At 31.8% G+C, this 14978-nt stretch overlaps 2 protein-coding genes across 4 annotated transcripts; both read right to left on the bottom strand.

Moving 5' to 3' along the window:
* Window positions 1–4106: 4106 nt before the first annotated feature.
* Window positions 4107–6455, bottom strand: LOC116121215. Of its 3 annotated transcripts, none has more exons than XM_031407161.1 (6): window positions 6303–6455; window positions 6124–6194; window positions 5585–5633; window positions 5387–5493; window positions 4674–4756; window positions 4108–4549 (listed from the first exon to the last, which is right to left on the bottom strand). In XM_031407161.1, exons 1-6 carry the CDS (start codon window positions 6349–6351, stop codon window positions 4294–4296), a joined length of 615 nt encoding a protein of 204 aa, XP_031263021.1. In that variant the 5' UTR covers window positions 6352–6455; the 3' UTR covers window positions 4108–4293. The 3 variants fall into 3 exon arrangements, with proteins under 3 accessions (XP_031263020.1, XP_031263021.1, XP_031263022.1); XM_031407162.1 differs by having other exon boundaries at window positions 5585–5670; window positions 6303–6372; XM_031407160.1 differs by having other exon boundaries at window positions 4107–4549; window positions 5387–5633; window positions 6303–6436.
* Window positions 6456–7676: 1221 nt separating this feature from the next.
* LOC116121234 (abietadienol/abietadienal oxidase) lies at window positions 7677–9939 on the bottom strand. Its single transcript, XM_031407181.1, has 8 exons — window positions 9357–9939; window positions 9114–9263; window positions 8787–9029; window positions 8611–8685; window positions 8382–8460; window positions 8172–8293; window positions 7960–8087; window positions 7677–7848 (listed from the first exon to the last, which is right to left on the bottom strand). The coding sequence occupies exons 1-8, from the start codon at window positions 9906–9908 to the stop codon at window positions 7740–7742; spliced, it is 1458 nt and encodes a 485-aa protein (XP_031263041.1). The 5' UTR covers window positions 9909–9939; the 3' UTR covers window positions 7677–7739.
* Between the last annotated feature and the right edge of the window lie 5039 nt (window positions 9940–14978).

Below are 14978 nucleotides of genomic sequence, written 5' to 3' on the forward strand. Positions count from 1 at the left end.
TAAACAAAAGAAATAATGAAAAGACAGATCTACCCTTAATAAACAATAAAACAAAATAACATATATTTCTTAACAACTATATAGTGTTATCCTTAATCTCTTTGGTGAATTAAATAATGATGTGAGCGAGGAAGGAAGATCTTATAGTGTATCAATCACGAAGGATAAGGTAACCATATCTGTTTGCTATTACGTTTCAAAACACATAATTGTAAATTTTCGCTAATCAATTTTTGTAATTGTATTAACATCTATCTATGTATTTATTTTTGTTAATAACCAGCTGAAAGAGTATGTGAGAGCCTGTCTTGTAGAGGCCAAATGGTTCGATGAAGGTTTTGTTCCATCATTCAACCAACGCTTAAGCAATGCAATAATCACAGCAGGTCCTGCTTTCATAATAGCAGCATCATTTTTGGGGATGGGAGCTAGAAACTGCGGGGATCAACGAATTTGAATGGCTACAAAATCATCCTAAAATTGTTGAAGCTGTATTTACAATCGCTCGTCTCAAAGGCTGACATCAAAGCTCACGAGGTACATAAAAAAAAATTAATTTTTTTTGTACAAATATTTTCTGTATTTATTTCATGAAGGCCATCTAATTAATTACCAATACAAAATGTATTTGAAGTTTGAGCGAAAGAGAGGACACGTTGCGTCTACCGTAGGCTGCTACATGCAGCAATATGGCAATGGCATGATCTCCAAAGAGGAAGCAATAAGTTTGAAAATTTATTTGCTAATGCTTGGAAGGATATTAAGGAAGAGTACATGAAACAAACTGATGTCTCAAGAAACATCTTACTTACAGTTGTCAATTTTGCACGATTAGCAGAAATACTGTACAAGAACAAAGATGGATTCACATTTCCAGAGGATTTGAAAGATTACATCATCAAGTTGTTCATTGATACAATACATGTTTGATCAGAGCTGTGACTGTCTACTACGTCTAGCTCCCTTTGCTATGTTTTAGCCTGTTTTTGTACTAAAATGCAATAAAAACCTGTTATGTACCTCTTTCGTCTATCATTCACAAGACTATCTTTCATATATTGGTCCACTATTATCAAGATCATATCACTTTAAATACTGGTATATGCAGGGTTGAGCATGAGTGGTAGAACTAGAACCAACCCCATTAGGGTCCGGTTATGGAAAATTGGAACCACGAATTTCTGGGTCTGGTTCCGGTTCCTATAGTGCTAGAACTGGGAATCAGAACCAGAACCAAGGTCCGAGTACTCGGGCAAGAATGGGACTAAATTATAATTTTTGTAAACTATTGAGGGTGTATTTATAATATTTTAGAGGTGAATTTGTTATTTTTTAACCAGTAGAAACCTATGTTCCAGGTTTTTAGGAAACGTTCAATTCCGATTTCGATTCCAAATCTTAGGAACTGGCTGGTTCTAGTTCCAATTTTGGTTCTTTCAAAAAATGTAGGGTACTTAGAACCGATCACCCCTAGCCGTATGTGCCCCCTTTAAGAAGACTAACATTAATTAATATCAAACAGTTGAGGGGTAAAATCGACTTCTCAAATCAGAACTGGCCAACTGTTTAATTTTAGATATTTATAATGAAAGGAGAGAAAATGGAGAAAAGAAGGGAAGGGTGGGGAGAATATCAATAAGAGGGGCAAAAGAGGAAATGGAAGAGTTATGTTTTATGTGCCACTTGACTTCAAAGTCTCGGGTTCGAGTCAAACAACTCAAGTTTTTATAATTACAACTTTCAGTATGTTTTGGTCATTTCATTGTCACATAACAGAATCCATTAATTTGAGGGGGAACTTTAGTACTTTTTAGGGGTGAGCAATTTCGGTACCTGCATTTTCAAGGGAACCGCACAATCAGGTTCTAAATTCAAGGAACCGGAACCTAAAATGCAGGTTCCGGCTCATTTCCCGTGTGCCCATAAAAAATAATACCCCCCTATTACTTTAAAAAATAACAAAAATACCTTAAAAGTTTACAAATAACCCCTAACAAATTTTGATCGCTCATTCATGTGTCCAATGTGACTCATAAATCCTCTAATCTCAGATAACACTTGAATTCAATCAATTCCTCACAATTCACATAAAATTCTCAATCAAAACTAAAACACAAACAATTGATTAAACAATCATACTATAATCTATATTAATATTATAATTAAAATTCTAATCAATTAATTAAGTATTGTACTATTGTTTATAATGGAACATTATATTAATTAGTAATCATATTATGAATCTATAATGTAATGTTATAATTAATTAATTTTTAATATTTAATTAAATAATGTACTAATGTTTAAATTACTAATGTATATAATGTAATGTTATAAATTATAATTAATTAAGTAATCATTTAACTATGTAATGTTATAATTAATTAAGTGATTAAATATAATGTAATGTTATTATTAATTAAGTAATTTTTAATTATAATGTAATGTTTTAATTAATTAAATTTCTAAACATTTAATTAATATTGTACTATTGTTTATAATAGAGTTATATTAATTAAGAATCTTAATTAGATGTTATAATTAATTATGCGATCATATATAATGTAATGTTAAAATGAATTAAGTAATCATACATAAATCTTTAATGTAATGTTATAATTAATTAAATTTTATTCATTTAATTAAGTTTGTATTAATGTATAATTAATTAAGTATTATAACGTTAATGTATAATAATTAAGTGATCATACTATAAATTTATAATGTAATGTTATACTTAATTAAATTTCTAATAATTTAATTAAGTATTGTGCTAATGTAGTAAATTATTAATGTTTATAATATAATGTTATAATTAATTAAGTAACTATTTAATTAAGTAATCATTTGTTTATAATATAATATTATCATTAATTAAATAATTATACTATAAATCTATAATGTAATGTTATAATTAATTAAATTTCTAATTATTTAATTAAGTAATGTACTATATTACTAATATAATGTTATAAACTTATAATTAATTAATTAATTATTTGACTATAATGTAATGTTATAATTGATTAAATAATCATTTAACTAGTCATGTATTAATATTTATCAATTTATCATATATAATTAATCAATTACTAATTTATTACAGATATACTTAGAACTTGATAATTGAAGTAAATAACTAAATATTATATTATTATTCAATCAAATGTACTATTTTATTCAAAAATAATTCTTTTAATAATATTAAAACACTTTTAATTGGTCTTAATTCCAATTATACACTTACTTAATCGAAAATTTAATATTAATATATTATAATATATTAAAGTTTTTTATATGGTATAGTTTATATGTAATAAGTATAATTATATATTTATTTAATTAGGTTATTGTAAAAATTTAACTTTTTCCATTTTAAATTTTTTTATATGTAAAATACAAGAGACCCCCTATTTTTCACAAATATTTCATTTCAACCCAAGTTCGAAAACAGGGTACCCACTGCATGTTTCAAGCAGGTTCCAAGCCAGGTACAGGCTGCAAGTTCTTTTTTCCAAGTTCAGTTCCAAAAAAGAAGAACCAAAACCTACTCGCACAGCGTTAGTTCCAGGGAGACTCCGGTTCCGATTCCGGTTCTACCCGTTACCTGTGCTCACCCCTAGTACTTTACTAGTATTTATAACTGCAGGACGTTGATAATTAACGAAAAAGCCAAGGGTGATCAAAGTCTCTCCGCAAGCAGAATTTTTCTTTCTTTGATCATCAAAAGCAAATTGCAGTTTCCGCATGAGGTTTCACTAAATTATAATTTATATTCTCAGTAATCGAAATTTTTATCATCTATTTAACAGATTTTACCTCTGGTTCCTTAATAAACACCAAAGTTTTATTCGAAAACTGATTGTAGGGATAAATCGTTATGTTTTTATACTTCAAGGATAACATGTTATTTAATGGAACCTTAAAAGGAAAAAAAAAGGTACTTGAAGAAATAATTGATGAATCATGACTATGATGTGTCATAATACTTTTTGCAACTTTTTGCAAGTTCTTATGTGCTCAACGCTATCAGGGAGCAAGATGCAAGTCCACCAAGAATTTTAAACGAATTATACTCTCAAAACACTATATGGATTTAAGCAAATACTTGATAAGATTTTCATATCTACTCAGATTTGTCAAACACAACTCACCATAAATTAGTTATGTTTAGACAATGTATGTGTTGTTCTAATAAGTAATAACCAAAGCATGTAACAATGAAACAGTTGTCTGTTACATAACAATGAATGAATTACTCTTGCTTTAAACACATAACCCTTATTTCTACAGTTAGTCCTCATCATCAGAACTCGCATATGCTAAGCCTAGTAAGCTCTTCACAGGATTTTCCACCTCCGTCTGCGTTTCTGGTTTGTTTGACATGGGTGAAGTTCGCTCTCCACCATGCTTCTGGTCAACCTCAGACCTTAAATTTTTTGATGCGGAGTTACTTGAAACAAGGCTCGACTGATTACCAACCAATGGGCTAGAAACTCTTGGTCTCTTCGGTTTAACCTCAACTACCTTTTTCAGCAAATCATGTTGTCTACAAAACAGATAAAAATTACAAAGATTAGCCAATATAAGCAAGGTAATCATGGAGTGTAAACATAATGACTTGAGTAGGTTTTGTCATGTGTATATGATCTAGAGTCTGCAGAAAGAGATACCTAATTCCGCTCTTTGGCTTGGGCTCAACACGAAGTGACAAGGGAACAGATGCAGGTGAAGAATCAGCCAAACTTGCAGCTTTGTGTCCAATGGTCAAGGAAAAAGGTGAGGATTATACACTTTAAGATAAACCAATCAACATCTGCATCTTTTTCTCCAAACGAAATGCAACAGTACCGGGGTGATTGACACCGTAATGATGCTGAAGCATTTGAAGTCTAAATTCTTTGTAAAATGAAATGTCAACTACGGTTTCACCAAACTAAGCAGAACAAATTATGGAAATGATACTGGAACACAAGGTTATTATACTCATGTCACTGAAACAAATGGATATTTGGAGGTAAAAAAATGAAAAGAGTAAAAGTACAAACTTCCAAAAACAATATGTAGGGAAATGACAGTGTAATATGTGTTCTGCAGTGACAACAAAACTAAAGGTATAAAATCTAGCAAATATATAATTTTGCAGCAACGGTTGAAATGAAGTAACATCTAGTGCTAGATGGTTCAAAAATGAAACAGATAATTAGTTCACAAAGCCCATATTTAGCCTGCATTAAGCATCCCATTGGTAAACAAAATACATTCATTTCGCCTTTTTGTCATTCCCTGAAGAGTCTACTAATCAATGTCACACAGAAAAAGGACTGAACTACAAGTTTAGTGGTAAATTAAATATCTTCCTCCAAACAGGCACATGAAAGGATATCTTAAAAGCAGCAAAAGCTCGTTTCTCAGTACGCCTTAGGAGACGTTCAGCATCTTCCTCAGCTTCCATCTGCTCCTTAAGATAGAGCAAATCATCACTGTCCAAGGCTGCATAAACAAACCTCAAACACACCATACTTAAAACAACTCTACAAACAGTAGAGCACATGGAATAACGAAAAAGGTCAAAAGGGTTTACCGCCTCGGCCATGAAGATAGCCACCACGTTCTCCAGCAACCTCTTGCATCTGCTTACATCAACCACCCAATAGGAAGCCAAAATCCCTGTCGGGGCATGTTATCAGAAACCTCTCCACCAAAAACCTCAACTTCTCAAGTTTCTCTAATAAAACAGAACTAATATTTTCGGAAAACTCAACCACACAACCTCAACTTTTCATCCCGCTATTAGAAAACATAATCAATGTAATCAAAAATCTCAACAAAGACCTCAAATTTTCAACCTTTTTTTACAAAAAGAGAACTAATGTTATCAGAAACCTACCCATAACCACATTAAGTTTTCTACTTCTCTCACAAAACATAATTAATGTCATCACTCTCACAAAACATAATTAATGTCATCACAAACCTCTCTACACACATAAAGTTCTCAAACATTATGAGAGATCTCTCAACAACCACTTAAAGTTCAAACTTTCTTCCACAAAACAGAATAAAATCCAAAAAGGAAACAGACCCATATGCAGAAAGAGAGGGAGAAGTGGACGGTCTAACCTTGGCAACCATTCGTTGAAAGGTGATGTCTTCATCGTCAATCTTATCCTTGCCTTTACCCCACTTCTTATCTGCAACCAAATCAATTCAAAACCATAGTATGATTAATCAATTAATTGATTTTAATCAATTAATTAATAAAATCAAATAATTGGATTGGATTAAAAAGCTTGTCCCACCTTTTGGGTCACTGAGATTTGTGTATTCACGAACTTCTCTTCCTGCCATCTTCAGTCTACACTCCTTAACAATCGATTCCTCTGAAAACTTTGCTTCAGCCGTGGATGATTCTTCTAGATTTTAACAATTTTTCGCCTTTTTTTAATCTTTGTCTTCTGTGTATCTCCTCAGTGTTAGAGTTTATGGGCCTTTTATAAACCTAGCCCACACAACACAAGGCCCAAAATGGTCCATGAATAGAAATAAAGCTTGATTCCATTTGAGACTACTATAACCTTAGAGTAATACTTTGGGTACTAACGGATGGGTACTAATCTGTGTACTAACTAAAGCATAGTACGGGTACTATGCGCATAGTACGGGTACTATACTTTAGTTAGTACACAAATTAGTACCCATCCATTAGTACCCATAGCATCACTCATAACCTTATATAAAAATTGAATAATACTTTGGGTACTAATGGATGAGTACTAATTTGTGTACTAACTAAAGCATAGTACAGGTACTATGTGCATAGTACAGGTACTATGCTATAGTTAGTACATAAATTAGTACTCATTCATTAGTACCCATAGCATCACTCATAAAAATTTGGGGCCACTGTAATATCGAATTTAAATAGAAAATTTGTTTTGAAAATAATTAATTTAAGAAAATTTTGAACTCCGAAGGTGTGTGCTTATGTTAGAACTCTTATACATAAGCAATTAATAACAAAATTAATTATATTATTACATAATAATAAATATAAATACATTCATTAAAAACTAATTAAAATGTTTAATTAGTTTTTATTAAATTGGTTTAAATTAGTTTCGATGTGGAATTTGAGCCCCATTTCCCATTTTAATTTGAATAATATTATAATTACAAATTATTTAATATAAAATAATATTCTATTATTGTAGCAACTTTTTGGGTAACCGAAAGTGTCCAAGTCAATTTACGCGTACCTCAACTAATCCGTTAAGACCTTGAAATTGACAACCAGACATTTTTTTCTCTAAGGCTATCCTAAAATTGACAGTAAGGTAAATGGTAATGTTTCAATGATATCAAGGAAAATTGAACTTAAAACCTTTTAAATAATACACCAAAGAGTTCATATTCTACCACTTGGCCACCCAGGATTGGTTCATTCACCCAATATCTTTGTTACATATAAAAGAATTTACATAAAAAAAATTATATTCATGAGAATTTCATCCTTAAGTATTATAATTCTTCAAGAATGAATTTATTTATCAACAATGCTTTAACATTGAAAAAAAAAAATACTTTAACGCTTTTTCACTATATTACATAAATTTTAGCTTTAAGAGAGAATTTACACATCATCAAAAAATAATAAAATAAAAATGATTGTAAGAAATTACAATAGAAATTAAATAATAAATAAGTACACCATCCAATTTTTTATTTTTCTATTTTTTTCACTCTGATATAATTTGTGATTGTCGATTCATCAAGCAAATTTGGAAGCCATTCACCAATCGAGCTGATGGAAAAAATGACATTTGATCTTCCTTAACTTGAGTCCACCTAATTAAATCATCCAAAGAATTAATTAATATAATAAAATCATAAGCTTAATTATAATCTTAATCAAAACTATAATATAAAAATTATAGCTAATCCTAAGTCCAAATTAACCTGTAAGTAGTGACAAAGTAATGAAGAAACAGAGCAATTTGGAGGCGAGCCAACTCTGCTCCTGGACAAAATCTAGCACCCCCTCCGAAAGGGGAATAATATGGGCTATTTCTCCAGTTTCTCTTTTTCTACACATGAAATAAATTAAATTAGAAAAATACAAAATGGTGAAATAATAATAATTTTTTGATGAATTTTTTGCTAATTCTAACCTCATTTTCAGGGTCCATCCATCTCCAGGGATTGAATGTGACAGCTTCCTTATACAAATTCTCATCCAAATGAACTGCTGATAGAAATGGAACTACAAAGCATCCTTTAGGGATAACATAATCTACCAAGATAATTACAAATAAATCAGCTCTTTTGTTTCAGAAATTCAATTTATGATATGATTATTGACAAGAAACATATGGATGTACCTTCATATGTCACGTCTTCTTTGGCCTCTCTCATTAACCAAATTGCAATGCCTCCGATCCTCAGTGTTTCATCGATAACCTATATTATGTATCATTTCAAATGAGTTTAAGAAATTTTAACATTGAACAGTCTCACCATGACAACAAAACGAGACAGTAAAACTATACCATGTAAATGTTTATCCCGATTCTAATACATTCACCAAATTCCAAATTACTAATAACTTACACATTGAGTAAAAGGCATTGATTTGTAATCTTGCCATGTTAGCAGTTCATCCCTCTTTAGACTGTATTGTTCCTCCTATAGGCCAAAAAAGAAAAGAAAGGGTTAATTAGAGACCCTTGAAATTCTGAAGCAAAAGTTCATACCAAATCTAGCACATAAAGAACATTTAAGTGTACCAGAAGTTGCTTCATGGCTCTGGGACATTGAGTAAGAAAATAAGCTGCAAAAAGCATTGTTTTAGCTGTAGTTTCATTTCCAGCGAACAGAAGATTGATAATGAAGTCTGATATAGTTTCATCCGGCAAGTTTTCTTCATCTAATATTCTTCCAAGAACACCATTATTACTGGCTTCTGATGACCCTTTTACCCTGTGCTCATTAACAGTCTTCTTTATCTTGCTTATGATCCTCTCCCTTGCCTGTCAAGACATTTAACATTCAAATCTCATAATACTAATTTAGCAGTTCGGAAGCATAATCTATAAAATCATTTCCCAATTTACCTTCATGGCAGTATGGTAAGTGAATCCTGGCAAATTGATGGGAACAGAAAGACAACCATCAACAAAATCAGAAAACAACTGAGCCATCTCATTGACTTCGGATTCACTCGAAACGCCTAACAGTTGATTCACCATGAGATTGATAGCAACCTGGAATTAAAATCAACCACCAATTATCAGCAAACCTGCTCTACAATTAACTGAATTTAAGAATCCTGAGGGAGAACGAGAAATTGTACTTGCCTTTCTGCAAACATCCTGGAGAAGAATAACCTGATTATCCTGGAAATTCTTCAAAGTCTGAAACATGATCATCTGAATATCATTCAAGAAATGGAATTTCAGCTTGTCTAAACGCATCATATTCGAAGCAATGCTATGAAGCTTCCTGTGTTGCTCTCCTTGAACTGTGATGACACCATTTTTGCCAACCAAATCTCTGAAAGATTTCGGATAGCTTGACTGAAACAACCTGCCTTCATTTTGCATCACAAATCGATTAAAGCTGGGATCTGCAGAAACCACAGCCCATTTACCAAACAAACTACACTTGAAAATCTTGCCGAATCTCTTGACTTGCTCTTCAACAAAACCTGGAGGGTGAGAACTTGCCACAGCATTGTACCAGTTGAAGCTGTCACCCACCAGGGGCCACCCTCTTTTTCCTGGAGGCAACCTATAGGTGGTTTTATCAACTGAATTCTTTTTGCTAAACACGATTTTTACAATCAAAACGATGAACAGTAATGTTGAGAAGAGCATAACAGACAATTCTGCGGGATAAATTTCTCCCATTTTGGGAACAAAAATGGGGAAGAGAGAGAGAGAGAGAATTGAACGCTGCAGAGCTGAAAGATCAGTTCATGGTTTCATATATAGTAAGTTCAATATAATATGCTTATAATTAAAAAAAAAAAAAAACAAAACAAAAAAAAAAAAACAGTTGTTGTAGTGAAAAATGAAATATAATTTGCAAATTAATTCATAAGTTCCAGTGACCTTTATTTTAAGAGAGAACGACATGTGTCCACCCAAAGTGGCGAAATGACAATTTTTCACCCATCAAGTTTCAAAACAGACCATTTTCTCACCCACAGTGTTAACTTTAACGAAAAAGGATAGAATGGTAAATTTAAAAACCAGATAAAGGGTATTTATGTCATTTATCTCTTATATATAAACTTTTGAAAAAAAATACCCGAATCAAACGCTTCCTCACCGCACTACCGCTCTCCCACAACTTTTCCTATCAACGCCATATCGGTCAAGCTCTCCCCTTGCCAGTTCTATGCCAAGTTAACTCTTCTCCTTCTCAATCAAGAAACATACTCTCTGCGCCAAATGTATCACTTATCATTTCCCCTCCCCCACCAATTGCCAGATCTGGCATTATATTGTTGTTATTTGGAAAATGGGTTGTTTTTTGTTTATGAATTGTTGGGGAATTGATGTGGCAGAGAAGTGATGGTAAAAAGGGAATCGCACGAGATCCGCCGTCGATTTGGCCAGATGCGATTTGGTTCGCCAAGGTATTGGAAATCTTCTCATGAGAGGTCATGTTGAGGAAGCCCTTGAACGCATTGATCTGCTGAGCACAATGGTTGTGCAACCAATTTTGGTAGTTTCTAATATTCTGTCTGAGAAAAGGAAGATCGTTGTTGCTCTGAAGTTGTGTGATGTCAAAGAGAGTAGTTTTGCCTTTTATCTCCCTTCTAATTTTAGTGTAGTTTTTCAAGTAGAGAACTCTTGCTTGAAATTTTAGTTTGAGAATGATTCGAAGAGCTCCATTTGATCAGAATAACGGTGGAAAAATAATGTCATTTGTTCAGAATTTGAAAGGTGTAACACTGCACTAATCGTCTACTATACCGCATGAAGTTTTGCTTCATATTTCTGAAAACCAGTTCTATGTGTCAAGCTTCCACAGTCATTTAACATAAATATTTTAATCCATTTGCAGCTTTGGAAAGGATGATTTGTTTTTAAAATCAGTTTTTTGTTGCAATGTTAATATTGTAACACAATCCATGGAACCTAAAGCAAAGTCAGGCTTCCAGGGTAAGGTGGAAATCGGCCGCCTTTTTAGCGAAGGGAAAGAAGAAAAAAGAGAAGGGTAGTTTTGTCTTTACACTGTTTAACATGTTAAAGAAAAGATTTTCATGACGAACATAACGGTAGGTGGGAAAATGTTGTTTGAAACTTGACGGGTGGGAAAGTTGAAAGGGGTAGGGGGGCTGTTAGCTGATTTTTTTTTGTTTGGTGTTTCCCCACGGTTTTTTGCACCCCCTTTGGGTGTTTTTTCTTTGTTGTAGTAGAAAAATGAATAATATAATTTGCAAATTATAAGCTCCAGTTGACCTTTATTTTAAAATCCGACTTTAAACTCTTACATTTAAAAAGATCCGAACGTGTACATTTCATTCAAAATTATATTTTATCCAAACACTAAGGTAAGATCAAATCTTAGTTAAGAAGATTATATTATACGTGAAAGCCAGTGAAATACCAAAAACTAAAAATAAAAATTCCATTGATAACTTATTACGTTTTTTTTTTTTTTCCTTCTTTTTTTTTTAATGCTCAATTATTCTTTTAAGATTTTAAAATTATCAATCAGGTACGAGCTCTAGTAACTATACCTATTAATAAGGGTGGAAACTCGAACTCGAAAGACCATATAAACTTATATCCTTCTTTATTCGTTTATCAGTCATCTAATAGTGATTCGATAACTTATTATGTTTCTTACTATTTGAATAATAATAAAAATAAAAAAGGGTGAGCAATAATATTCCAAAACTTAGCTTTATTGATGCAAGTAAATAGATTGATTAAATTAAAAAAGAAAAGCATGAAAATAGGAGAGTGATCTTGAAGTTGAAGAGAGGAGATTCTCACATCAACTACATAACAAAGTTAGTTCAAGTTTGACTTGAATAGTTAATGGGAGCAAGCAAAGCCATTTAATTAAGGAATTAATTAAATGAAAACTGCCACCGTTCACTTGAGGCACATCGACCACTATTGCAAGTTGAGAGCTCGAGGTCAGACTAATATTTGTTTCTTGGCCGTAATGTCATCCTTGAGCAACACACCAACATTACTTTATTTCACTCATATTTTTTACCCTTTCAGGTGCCTTTTTTTTTTTAATTTAATCGGATTTAGATTATTTGGATTGATCATTTAGCTCGACCAGTATTTCGTATAATTTGATATTGTATACGCCTATACGGTGCTACTGTTGTGTTCTATAATTGTCGCATCACTTCCCTCCATTAAAATAATGAGACCGTCTAATGAAATCGTGTTAAATTTCTCCTTTCACAAATTATTGATGTCAAAGTCTCACATCAGTTAGAAGACAAGAGTTTTGGTCGCTTATATAGTATAAAGACACTCTCAACACTGCCTTTTGGATAATGTCTCTTAAAACTCACTTATCATATATTTAGATCTGACATACATCAACAGTTGACACTAAAAGGAGAGCTTAGGCCACTCTCAAGCCCCTTGTCCCTTGGGGACTATGTTGGTGCCAAGTCTCACATCGATTAGGAAACGAAAACTTTGGTCATTTATATAATACAAGGACACCCTCACCACCCAAATACACATTTTCAAGACAAAACTCACTTACCATATGTTTGGATCTAACATACATCAACACAAACTATCAAAGTCATTCATCAATAACACCAGGCTATCATTCATATTGTGTCAATGAATGGGTTTATCTTTTTTTTTTTCAGCAACTTGTCATTTGGGTTGAATATATCCAAGTTTATTTTAACTAGTTGGAACTTATGTCATCTCAACTGAGTTTATAAATAAAATATTTATATGAATTTTAATATAGTGTGAACATGTGAAGTTGTATATGGCAAATGTGAATTATATAACGGGGACAGAGCTGGGGTTGCAGAGAATATGAACATCAAAATCCAGCTATAAACAGTAAATTTAGAGACACTAAACAAGTCAAACAAGCAATTAAGACAGTTCAACAGTTAATCTTTTCCAAGAATCAAGGGCTCTGAATATTATAAGAATTAAATTAATTAAGAAGAGTAGGGAATGATCATAGATCACAATGTGCCAGCCAAATCCCAGCTAATATGAAGCATATAATTAAATATTTAATACCATTTGCTTCCTTCAACTAACCATACCAACACAAAACACAACTAACTTCAACTGATAAAAGAATCCCACTTATATATAATTTACAATTAATTTCATCCCAAATCCATTGATTAAAACCTTGTTAAAAAATTAATTAAGAATATTTCAAAACGACCCGGCTCCAATCTTAGCAGATTATTAATATATATATATTGATATTTTGTACACTAGTTTGGCAATACGACTACGAAAATGATAGAGTCACCAAAGGTTGTGCACCGAATCTGTGCACCGAATGACGTGACAAAATCTTGACCGTTGATTAATATAACTGTAATAAATCAACGGTCAGGATTTGCACGTCATTCGGTGCACAGATTCGGTCCATAACCTTCGGTGACTGTAGCATTACTCATACGAATATAACCTTCATTCGGTGAATTGTTTTATATTTTTTTTAAACGCGTTAAAATTAAACATAATAGATATAAGTATAGGTTTTTTTTTTTTTTTTTCCTTTGTTTTTTTATCTTGACTTGAATTTGGTGAAATTAATTTTATAGAGTTTGTATGGGTATGTTAATTCTTTTGTTTAGAGTAAGGTTCAATAAATTATTTGTGTATGTTCAAAGAAATTAGTTTTAAAAAATAGTGGGAAACTTGATAACCCATTAAAATAAGAAAATATTTGTCTAATGATAGTGTAAATATTATAAAGTTTTACACTATATTGACAATATTGCTTATCATAACTAGGAACAAGATCGTGGTGACATTCTTTGAAAAAGAAGTAAAGCATATTTTATAGCTCAAGAACACACAATGGGTTCTAATCAATTAAAAAATAAATAAATCTATGAAAAAAAAAAAAAAGATTATAACCCTTTTGAAACCCCTTATTAATTGATAATAATAATTTTAAAATAATGTTCAACAAAACTCGCTATCTTGATTTAAAAGAAAGTAACGTCGCTTAGTTCTTCGAAAAAAAATTTGTGAAGCCTGCAAAAGTTGCTAAGGTTGGGCGGTCGCTTGATGTGATTCGGCCTATTATTTGGTATTCAAAGAAATTAGGTGCTGAATTTGGAGTTTGATTAAAATTCCCGAGGCAATGAATGAGGGTGGCATGTTAATGATTGAGGGTTGTCATTTTTTTTTAATTTATATTTTTAAAGCTCAATTTTCATTACCAATTAATGCTTTAAGAACGTGGTGCTCCCTATAATTAAATGAATTTTACACGGTAGCATTTAGATTTTGGGGGTGTTTGTCTAAGCTATATGGTCAAACTTGCTCTAAGCTCTAAAATTAAGCTGACGTGTTTGTTTATAATTTTTTTGAGCTTATAAGTTGAGCTTATAAGTTAAAAAAAATAAGTTGGGGGGGAGGTACTTTTTTTTTGGGCTTATAAGCACTTTGCTTATAAGCTAGTTTGACCAAGTATTTACCATATTATCCTTATTTAATTTTAAAATTCCATAGTATGTCATTGTTTAATGTAGTACATTTTTTAGTAATTATAATAAAATGCACTATAAGCCACATTTTACCAAACACGTCAATTACTTATCAGTCACTTATAAGTACTTTAACCAAACACATAATTGCTTAAAATTTCAAATGCTTATAAGTTAATTTTAGCTTATAACAATGCTTATAAGCTAATTTTCACTAAGCTCAGACAAACCCCTTTATACTTCAAAATTTTGACTTCAAATGAGATACCTCACATGCAACCAT

Source organism: Pistacia vera, unplaced genomic scaffold (assembly GCF_008641045.1).
Source record: "Pistacia vera cultivar Batoury unplaced genomic scaffold, PisVer_v2 Contig970, whole genome shotgun sequence".
NCBI classification, from domain to species: Eukaryota; Viridiplantae; Streptophyta; class Magnoliopsida; order Sapindales; family Anacardiaceae; genus Pistacia; species Pistacia vera.

What these genes read in the sequence shown, in the direction of transcription:
- LOC116121234 (XM_031407181.1), bottom strand. Translation starts at nt 9,908, where the DNA reads ATGGGAGAAATTTATCCCGCAGAATTGTCTGTTATGCTCTTCTCAACA. An exon ending in CTTACCATACTGCCATGAAG is followed by an intron (nt 9,030 to 9,113) that starts GTAAATTGGGAA and finishes ATGTCTTGACAG; the next exon opens with GCAAGGGAGAGGATCATAAG. An exon ending in GGATGGACCCTGAAAATGAG is followed by an intron (nt 8,088 to 8,171) that starts GTTAGAATTAGC and finishes TTTCATGTGTAG; the next exon opens with AAAAAGAGAAACTGGAGAAA.
- LOC116121215 (XM_031407160.1), bottom strand. Translation starts at nt 6,158, where the DNA reads ATGAAGACATCACCTTTCAACGAATGGTTGCCAAG. An exon ending in TTCAACGAATGGTTGCCAAG is followed by an intron (nt 5,634 to 6,123) that starts GTTAGACCGTCC and finishes TGATGTAAGCAG; the next exon opens with ATGCAAGAGGTTGCTGGAGA. An exon ending in GAGCTTTTGCTGCTTTTAAG is followed by an intron (nt 4,757 to 5,386) that starts ATATCCTTTCAT and finishes ACCATTGGACAC; the next exon opens with AAAGCTGCAAGTTTGGCTGA.